Source organism: Solea senegalensis, linkage group LG21 (genome assembly GCF_019176455.1).
Source record: "Solea senegalensis isolate Sse05_10M linkage group LG21, IFAPA_SoseM_1, whole genome shotgun sequence".
Lineage (NCBI taxonomy): Eukaryota > Metazoa > Chordata > Actinopteri > Pleuronectiformes > Soleidae > Solea > Solea senegalensis.
In genome coordinates this window covers 3,914,664-3,924,176 of record NC_058040.1, presented here as the reverse complement: position 1 = coordinate 3,924,176, position 9,513 = coordinate 3,914,664, and the positions used below count along the sequence as shown (strand labels likewise).

Genomic DNA, 9,513 nt, shown 5'->3' with positions numbered 1-9,513 from the left:
TACTCACTTTAATCTCGTGAGTCAGAATTAATGCTGTCTCATGTATTTGTGTATTTGTGTATAATGTGGCCATAACACTTATCATGGCATCCTGTTGTTTCAAAGAAATTGTATTGTATGTATTTTACAGAATTTGAAACAAAAACATTGAAGTATTTTTGATACAAATTATGAAGGCATTTTCGTCATCTCAATGAAATACATGTATTTCATCCCTATATATACACACACGTATTTATATATATGTATATATATATATGTAGATGTATATATATATATATATATATATATACATATATATATATATATATATATATATATATATATATATATATATATATATATATATATATATATATATATATATGTATATATAATTGATGATGCACTTCAAGGCTGTGTGGTGGCTGGTGTTAGCAGAGACCGCCCACTGCTTCTCCCTCTCTCTCTCTCCCGCAGTAGAAATGAGCAGTGAGGGAGAGTTGGAGAGTTTTCAGGCGGTGAAGGGTTAAGCTCGCCACACACTCTCTCTCTCGCTGGCTGCTCTCTGTCCACTGCGTTCAGCGGAAAACATCTGACTCCTTCTCGTTTTCCGTGGCTGTGTTTGTTGAGTTTGGGTCTTTTTTTTTTTTTCTTGCGCCGTGGCCGCGGAGACATCGCGGGAAACCAAACAAGTCTAAGCTGAAGCAGGAGAAGCAGCAGCAGCAGCAGCAGGAGAAGCAGCAGAAGCAGAAGCGGCGTTTCGTGTCCGGCAGGATCTCACCGACTCAGTCACTGACACAGGTACGGTTATTGTGCTGCTGCTGCTGTCTTTTCCATCCGTGCATTAATTAACAGTGTGCAGTGAAAATGTTCTTGAAAGTACTTGGTGAAAGTTGGTGCTCTAAAGTCTAAAAACAACCACTTCTTCAGTGGTTAAACTGTTTTAAAATTCAGCTTAATTGTGTGTTTTGTTTCATTTACTGTTTTTTTTGTTTGTTTCATCAACTGTTTTCCTCTGTGTTGTCTTTCTATGCAGATGACAAACATTACAGACTTGTTTTCCTCTTAAACGTAAAGCTTTAAATGACTTTTAGAAAGTGTGTATGTATGTGTATGTATATGTATATATATATATGTATATGTGTGTATATATATACATATATATATAAATAAAAGTACATGTATAACATTATATATATATATATATATATATATATATATATATATATATATATAGTTGTGTTAAGCAGAACAGCTTTCACTGTTCACTGTGTGCTGTATGAAAGTGTTTGCATGCTCTGTGTTCACAGTGGGCCCTGTGGTATTTCACCATCTCATTCACTTGCAGACTGAGTCATTCCCTGATTTCCTCCAGATGTGCACTAGTTTACGTTTCCTGACTGACCCAGGATTGTGACATTTCTGCCTTTTGCTGTGCAGCAGCTATTCTGCTGACAAATATGAATCCGCTCACTGTGGCACCGAGTTCTCTCTTTCCGAGAGACGCTGGCGGATGCTGTTTTAGAAAAAAAAAAAAGAAACCCTCCAGATTCCTCTGTCCTCTGCTCATCCTCAGCTCGTTGTTAAAGGATAATCCTTTAACTAAACATCTGCAGTGAGCAGCTGACGCTTTTGCCCTTTTTTTTTTTTTTTATGAGCCCTTTTTTCCCTGCAGTTAGTGGGACTCTGACACAGTCATGTGCCATGCTCGTGTTGGAAGGAGCATCAACAAGTGTTTGGGACCTTGTTTTTCCACGCTCCCTCGCACAGCGGCAAAATAACAGCATGTGAGCCTTGTGGGAAATTTAAATGTCACCACTGGGATCCAAACATATATCAAAGGGCGTATCCTGCTTGTTCTTCTTCACTTAAATAAAACTGGCAGTGGCTAATCAAATTTGAAGTTGTTGCTGTTTTACACAGTCATGGTCTCACAAACGGCACATTGTGCGGATAAGAAAAACATGACAAATCTACAAAGCGACTCTTCATCCTCGCTGTTCAACTCACAGCTTCTGTTTACTCAGATTTGGTAGATTAAGATAAAAACTCCACATCTGTTATCTCTCATTTCCTTTATGAATCACACCAGTTTCCTGCCTGCATTGCACAGTTTTTTGTTTGTTTGTTTCACAAATATACAGTCACATTTAAATCGCTCTCGATTTTGAGGACCCACGTCACCTTTTACGTGTCAAAAAGGCCTGTCATGAAAGCTGTTGAGGACATTATGAGTCAATGATCATACTGAAGGCTCCAAATTCTCCTCATAGTTGCTTAGCTGGCCATCACGAGATCTTTTGCTTTGCTGGCGTAAAATGAACGTCAGGTAATTGCTCAACCTTTGCCCACAATCAACCTTTGGTCCACCGTAACGTGCTCACAAAGGCTTTGCACTGCTATTGTGGCCAGTGTTGTGCTGTGGAAGTGGTTCCTAAAGGTACGTACAGTACGCGTTGCACTCCTGTTCCACTGCGTTGTGCAGTGCTGGAGTCGTTTCAGTGGTGGTGTTTATTCTGTGATGAGGATAGTAATGGAAGTAAGTCTGAACATGGCAGAGGAGAGAAGATGTGGCTGAACATCAGCTGATGGTGTGACTTTGGCTTGAGTTTCCTGCTCAGTCCAGAGGCAACACTTCAGTCAGTATGTTGCCACTTCAGCTGAAGACATTATTGTTACTGTGTTGAGTTACCGTGGCTCACCGGATTGTTTTTTTTTTACTAGGGTATCACTGTCACATCACATGATGTGTCAGGCAGTGTGTGCTTTTCCAGCCAATATATATATATAAAAAAAAGATTTATTTATGAAGAGGTGACCAGCGTTACCGTCGCTGTGTTTGTCTTTTAAGACAACTTTCTCCGTCACAGTAGCATGTCTAAAGCCGGGTTAAAGAGCATGTGTTTTCTATATGATGCAATGATATTTTATGGCTCATAGATCGTGTTGTGTTTCTCTCTCTGAATGTTTCTGCGGTTGTAAATGTTTACTGTGGATTGTTAAAAGCATGATGATCGTTTATGATGTTCAGCTACCTACAAAACCTTTTTAGTACTCACTAAAAAAGTTAGTTTTTTTTTGAAATTATCACCAATTACAGTCACACCTTGTATGTGGTTTCATAAAGTATGAAAGAATCAACCATATTTTCCTTTTTCTCCCCCCTCACCCCACACCAACTTCACTATTTCTCCACACTGAAGCATGTGCGGGTGTTAGGAGGAGTCATCTGCCCGGTTGACCTCGCTGTCCCTGAACACAGAGTCGCCGTCTGCTTTCCCCCCCCCCGACCGTCTTCTCCTCCAGTGAGGCTCTCTCCGCACACGATGTCAGCAGAGGTGGAGAACAGCGCGGCAGTCCCCGCCGACCCCAGCGCCACCTCACCGACGACGAGCTCATCCTCCACCACGCCTCCAGCCTCCCCTGCCACAGCCACGTCCAAGGTTCCGTTCAAAAGAGAGAAGAAGAAAGGTGACCCATCATCAAGACGGTGGATGAACCATTTATTTTATTTGTTATTTCTTGCAATCATAGTTTTTGTTTTTTACAGCTCCGGAGAAAACGGATGAGTACCTGCTGGGCAGGTTTCAAGGTGACGGTGTGAGATACAAGGCCAAGCTGATTGGCATCGATGACGTCCCAGAGGCAAGAGGAGACAAGATGTGCCAGGACTCCATGATGAAACTTAAGGTGCAGCCTTAAAAAATATTGACATGTAATGGTGAGGCTGCAGATTGTAGGACACTTCCGTTCACCCCTCTCATTTCCTAAGTATGCCAGAGAAGAACGTGACCTTCCACAAAAGATATCGCCCTTCTTTGTTTGTGTAGTAAGCTTCTGTTTTAAAACGGAAACACAGACTCTGGCCTGGTCTGTCCATTCGGGCTAATGTAGTCGCGGTGCAAGATGGCGGCCTCTGTAAAACAAGGCCCTTGCCATATAATACACTATAAAACATACTTGTTTTAATTAAAACAAGTACATAAAAACCCAAAATACATAGAAAATCACAGTAGTTATATTATATAGTATTATCTGTATCATTGTTCATGTAATGGTCTGTATTTATATAGCGAGGGTGTTGCTGATTCAACACACGGACATTGCTTGCTGTAGATGTGTTGTGACTCCAGGGGGCGACATGGTGCCGAAACTAGTCCTGTTGTGTTTATTTACATGTCATTTAAAAAAAGGGCATTTTTCACTCTAGGGCATGGCAGTTGCTGCTCGGTCCCAGGGCAAACACAAGCAGAGGATCTGGGTCAACATTTCCATGTCGGGAATCAAGATCATCGATGAGAAATCAGGGGTGAGTCTTTTTTGTCCCTTTTTCACCCCCGTCAGATCAAATGGGGTTGTTATTATTATCCTAACGGTTCCCGTGTCCCCGTCACTCAGGTGATTGAGCACGAGCATGTGGTGAACAAGATCTCCTTCATCGCCAGAGATGTAACAGACAACAGGGCGTTTGGGTATGTGTGTGGTGCAGAGGGGCAGCACCAGTTCTTCGCCATAAAGACCGCACAACAGGTACAAACACGACATGACACATTCAGTTCCCCCTGTTTTAAAGCCAGAGACCCTCTAAAACAGCGTTTCTCAAACCGTTTTTAAACTTTTGTTTTTATACTCTTTAATAATGACAAACTAATGAAAATAAGAGCATATTTGTGCGTTATATAGCATTTCTGACTATTTTTTACTGCAGTTTCTTACACATCTTTCTTTTGAATGGTTTAACCAGCTATCCTTTTAAAAATGAAGCCTGCTGCAAAAATATCTCCTGTGACCCATCTGTGGGTCCCAACCCAGGCTCCAGGAATGTCAGCTCTAAACGTTAAACAATACCTTATGTGCTTTCCCCTTGAATAATTTGACAGTCACTTATTTATTTATTTTTGTTTTTACCTATTTCCGATTTACAGAATGAAAACAAAATCCATTTATTTTGCAACAGCCGTACTTTGAAGCTTTTGTATGCATTCTCCTGTTTGAGCGCCAATGTCATGAACTGCATGATAATAACAAAGGATGATGGATACAACGATGCTGTCTTTTGCTGTCGCCATAACAGGCCGAGCCGCTGGTCATTGATCTGAAAGATCTCTTCCAAGTCATCTTCAACGTTAGGAAGAAAGAGGCAGAGGCCTCGCAGAAGGTAACTGGTTCAGGCACTTTTGGCTTCACACTGGGATGCTTTTTTTTTTCTTCTTTTCAAAAGTTGGACCAGTGAGGACATTTTCTCTCTGAAAAGCCTTTGGCGTACTCGTGTGGGAGGGCTTTCAGGATACACGTTGTTGTAACACCTCTGGAAGGCCAACACTGCCTCTCTGTGCTCTGTCAGGGAATCACATCTCTGGGCAATGATGTGAAATGACAGGAAAATACGTGTAATCATTAACTGTCCACTTCTGTTTACAGGGTGAAAATGGCAGTGCACTGGTTGAGGTAAGCCCTGGGAAGCACTCAATTTTACTCAGCTTCTCTTGTCACTATTTCAACTTTCTGTTTTTCCAATTTTTCTTTTTTTTGCAGAATGGAAATAGTGCCTTGTTAAGTATGGATGATGTCAAACCTGCTCAAGTAAGATCCCCCGCTCTTGTTTGCACCTCAACACTGAATAAAAAATATCACTGTTATAGTGGATTTTAGGAGCTGGATAAATACAGTATGTTTCTGTTCCTTCTTCACATCCAGCCAGTGGAGCAGCTTGACCTTTTTGGAGCCATGTCAACCCCTCCAGACATTCAGGCTCCAAATGTAAGTGTGGTGCCATAGTGTCAAATGTCCCTTTTATTCACCACATAGTGGAATTATACTTAGCCAATGAAGTGTAGCTGGTATGTAGCTACACTTGAGATAAAATAACCTAGTTTTATTTCTATCTAAATAGTTACAATAGTCTTTTTTTTGTAGTCGGATTGGTAAACAGAATAATTATATCTAAAGAGTGGGTACAGTTCTTGAAATCTGTTGTCCCTCCTGTCTGAAATACATTTCCAAATACATTTCTTTGTGTTTCTAAGAAAAAAAAGCTCACTGAATAACCCCAGCTCCTCCCAAATCAATCCCGTTGTGTGTGTGTGTGTGTCTGTTGGTGTAAACTCGATTCTAAAAAGACCACATTTAATGTTGTTTCTAAATTGGAAATTTTAGGTGCAAAAACACACACTTTGAAGAACCGAGTTTATGCTTCATGTTCACAATCTCATTGTTCATAGAATGTTTAAAGCTGCTACAGGTAGAGTTATATGTCGATTTGCTAGCGCTGATTAAAGCGTATTTATACCAAAATGCTTTTTTGAGTAAGTGACAATTTAGTCACAACTAGCTTTTAGAAGTTGGACGATAAATATTAGATATTCAGGTAGCAGCTTTAAACGTTCACTCTTCTCACACCATATGATTCATTTTTCATTGTTAACACATGTTTGATCTTCTTTTGCAGAAATGATTCATAAATCTGTTTTTTTTTGTTCTTCTCTCTCCTGCTTTCCCTCACACGTTAACCAGGACTCAAATGATATTCTCTTGTTGGACTTTTCTGCTGAAGTTGACAGCAATCAGAATTGCATAAAGGGAAACTCCTTTGTAACTTCCTGTGGCCCCGACAATAGGGCATCTTTCCAGACAGAGAATCCCTTCTCCTCGACATTTGGTTACTTTCCAACCCCAGACAGCGACCCTTTTAGAGATGACCCCCTCTCTCGGCCAGCACCCGATCCTTCCCAGATCTTCCTCACCACCAGTCCCGTAAACAGCACTGCTGGCAGCACTAATGAGACAATTATCAACGGTGGTTTGAATGGAAACTCTGAACTTCTTAGTCAGCAGATAAATGGGTTAACCGGCAAGACCATGATCCTTGCTCTCAGTAACGGACAGTGGCCACTAGGGGGCAAAATAACTCAAGGCAGCACAACGACCATGATGGATGGGAATGATTCTGGACCAGTTCTCTCGCACAAAAACCCCTTTTTTGACTCGTCTTTGAAAACATCCGCTGTCACTAACGGCATAGCTCATCACACACAGCCCCCTGTGACCCATAGCAAGGATTCAGTTGTCATAAACCCGCCTCCACAGAGCTCTAAGGCAGGACGAGGTCGAAGGAGTGCAAAGGTGAAATTCCATAGCCAGAAGAATCACAGTAGAAGTGCATGTGTGATGCCTAAATATGGAGTGTTGTACATTTTACAATGACCAGTTGCTAACATCTCCCTCTCTGAGCAGTTGGGTTGCACATTGGTGTCAAACAGGGTGTGATATGCTCGAGAATGCACTGGGTTTATGCGTTTATACACAGCCTGTAATTTAGACCTGTGGTTAAAAGCTTGTTTGGATCCATTCTGTCTTGGTGCATGCACAGGTTGGTCACATGCTTCCCTAACTGGCTTTGGTATATGACACTTTGACTGTCCTGCTGAACAATCAACTGCACACTCTTTCACCTCTGCTCATAATCATATTTTCTAACACTCATGCTACAGTGACAAAAGCAAGGGTAAGTGGAAAAGCATGTATATGTTTTACTGTTCATACAGTAGTTTTTATTTTTTGACACATATAATTGCAGTATTATTTTACTGTATGCTGTGACACAGACACCATCTATGGTGTCAGCGTTGGCGATGCGTCTTTTATATTGTTGTATTTTTTGTGACTAGTCAACATCAAGTGACCTGTTTGGAGCAGAGATTTTTGCTGCTCCTGTTCAACCGGAGGAATCGCCTGCTCCGAGCAACTTTTTCAACAGTGCACCTGCCAACTCCGCCCCCTCCTCCCTAGCTGCGCTGGGTAATACACAAGACGGGAACTTTTGTTGCTTACCCAAATGTGTTTTTCAGGCTTTAAACTGCCATGTCCCTGCTTTTTTTTTCCATATTCAGGGAATCTTCAGCTAAGTCCTCCAGCGACCACAAGTATCCCTGCTGCAGGCATGTGGGGAGCCTCCGCCGCTGCACCCAACATGTTTCCTGTGCCAGGTATGACCGCTCCAGGCCCCAGGCCCAACTACCCACAGCCATCTGCATTTGGTGGTCTACCCATACCACCCACAGCCTGGGGTCAGCCAGTGCCATCCCAGTTTGGTGTCCCACCCCAGGTTTGGGGCCAGCCTCCACCACCTGGTCCACTGGGTGCTCCAGGTTGGGGTCAGCCTGCAGTGACCAATCCTTTCCACCCTGGAACATTCCCTGCAATGGTTGACCAGCAAGGTCCGTCACGTCCACCTCCCAGGCCGCCTGCTAAAGAGGCTCCTCCAAAGGTAGAGAACAGTGCCTTCACAGCTTTGGACCCTCTTGGAGATAAAGAAAAGAAGATGGGAAAGGACATGTTTAAGGATTTCCAGATTGTCAAGCCTCCAGCCATTCCAGCGAGGAAAGGGGAGCTTGGGTCCAACTCTGTTCCGGCCTCCGGCAGCAATGAAGCTGGGGCATTTGATCAGTACTTTTCCAATAAAGTGGGTGTGCCTCAGGACGCTGCAGATCATGATGACTTTGATATCAATCAGATGCCAGCAGTTAATGGTAATGCGGCTGCATAATGACTTAAACTTTAAACTTTGCATGTAGATATGAAAACGAATCTGAGATTTCTCAATAATGTTGTTGTGTGTTGTAATATGCCTGTTTTTAGATATCCCTAAACCTGCACCTGCTTCAGCTGCAGCCCTGGTTCCAAGCTTCAACTCTGGCCTTCTCGATTCTGCCTTCTCTTCTGCTCCTGTCTCCAAAAACTTAGCACCGTCCCAGGGACAAGGCTTCAATCCGGACATGTTTGATGATGCATTCGGGGCTCCAAACTCTAATTCATTTGGAGTGCCACCTGTAACTATGGTACACAGATGAATATATGGACTCAAATTTACACAATAAGCTCACAGTGTTTATAATGTGTAATTCTGGTCTGTTTTATTCTCATCGATATTCTAGCAGACTGCTACTGTTGGTCAGACTTCTGGTTCAACAGCCGGCTTTGGAGATCCTTTTGGAAACCCTTTTGCTTGACCACAGCTTTCTTCTCAGTAAGTGTTTTGTTTGGTTATTTCATGACGTACTCCATCTGTTTTCATGGCAATGCAATGTTCATTGTTTTCTCCTATTTCCTTCCAGTGAAATTAGAGTGAATGGAGATCTTCACGTCTTTGGGACAATCAGCTGCCTGCCTGAGACAATCTAAAAGTCTTCTGACTGTTGTCTCTCCTTTTTTTTACGCCTCCCTCTGATACCATTGTTTCCTGTCCTGTTAGTAGTTCTGTCATTTCTGAAGACCACTTGATCTTAGAAGTAAATGTTGTGTCATGATCTGCTGAAGAAAGAAATGGGATGTATGAGAGAAGGCATGTCCAAAGAGGCTCTCTGCGGATGTTGTGTGTATTAAAGAAATAAAAATAATTCAACCATAATCCTGCATGGTGTGGACAAGTCTCTTGTCTTCCTTGACAGTACTTGCTGGAGGTTCAGAAGTTTGGCAGATGTGGAGTATGATTCAAGATTCAATGATTTTGCCCTGTTTTGATGGAATACATTG

The 9,513-nt window shown here is 42.2% G+C and overlaps 1 protein-coding gene across 4 annotated transcripts; it reads left to right on the top strand.

The window, feature by feature from the left end:
• The first annotated feature begins 467 nt into the window (after positions 1 to 467).
• dab2 (DAB adaptor protein 2) lies at positions 468 to 9,388 on the top strand. Of its 4 annotated transcripts, none has more exons than XM_044012526.1 (15): positions 468 to 783; positions 3,186 to 3,453; positions 3,533 to 3,672; positions 4,193 to 4,291; positions 4,381 to 4,512; positions 5,057 to 5,140; positions 5,404 to 5,430; positions 5,518 to 5,565; positions 5,680 to 5,742; positions 6,496 to 7,104; positions 7,650 to 7,779; positions 7,872 to 8,510; positions 8,620 to 8,819; positions 8,919 to 9,007; positions 9,096 to 9,388. In XM_044012526.1, exons 2-14 carry the CDS (start codon positions 3,309 to 3,311, stop codon positions 8,988 to 8,990), a joined length of 2,388 nt encoding a protein of 795 aa, XP_043868461.1. In that variant the 5' UTR covers positions 468 to 783; positions 3,186 to 3,308; the 3' UTR covers positions 8,991 to 9,007; positions 9,096 to 9,388. The 4 variants fall into 4 exon arrangements, with proteins under 4 accessions (XP_043868461.1, XP_043868459.1, XP_043868462.1 ...); XM_044012524.1 differs by having other exon boundaries at positions 8,916 to 9,007; XM_044012525.1 differs by lacking the exon at positions 468 to 783 and adding an exon at positions 2,358 to 2,422 and having other exon boundaries at positions 8,916 to 9,007.
• Positions 9,389 to 9,513: the final 125 nt, after the last annotated feature.

Bases quoted from the DNA above. Each gene is read 5' to 3' on its own strand.
- dab2 (XM_044012524.1), top strand. From the start codon at position 3,309: ATGTCAGCAGAGGTGGAGAACAGCGCGGCAGTCCCCGCCGACCCCAGC. The intron at 3,454-3,532 runs GTGACCCATCAT...TGTTTTTTACAG, and splicing joins CAAAAGAGAGAAGAAGAAAG to CTCCGGAGAAAACGGATGAG. The intron at 5,141-5,403 runs GTAACTGGTTCA...TTCTGTTTACAG, and splicing joins AGGCAGAGGCCTCGCAGAAG to GGTGAAAATGGCAGTGCACT.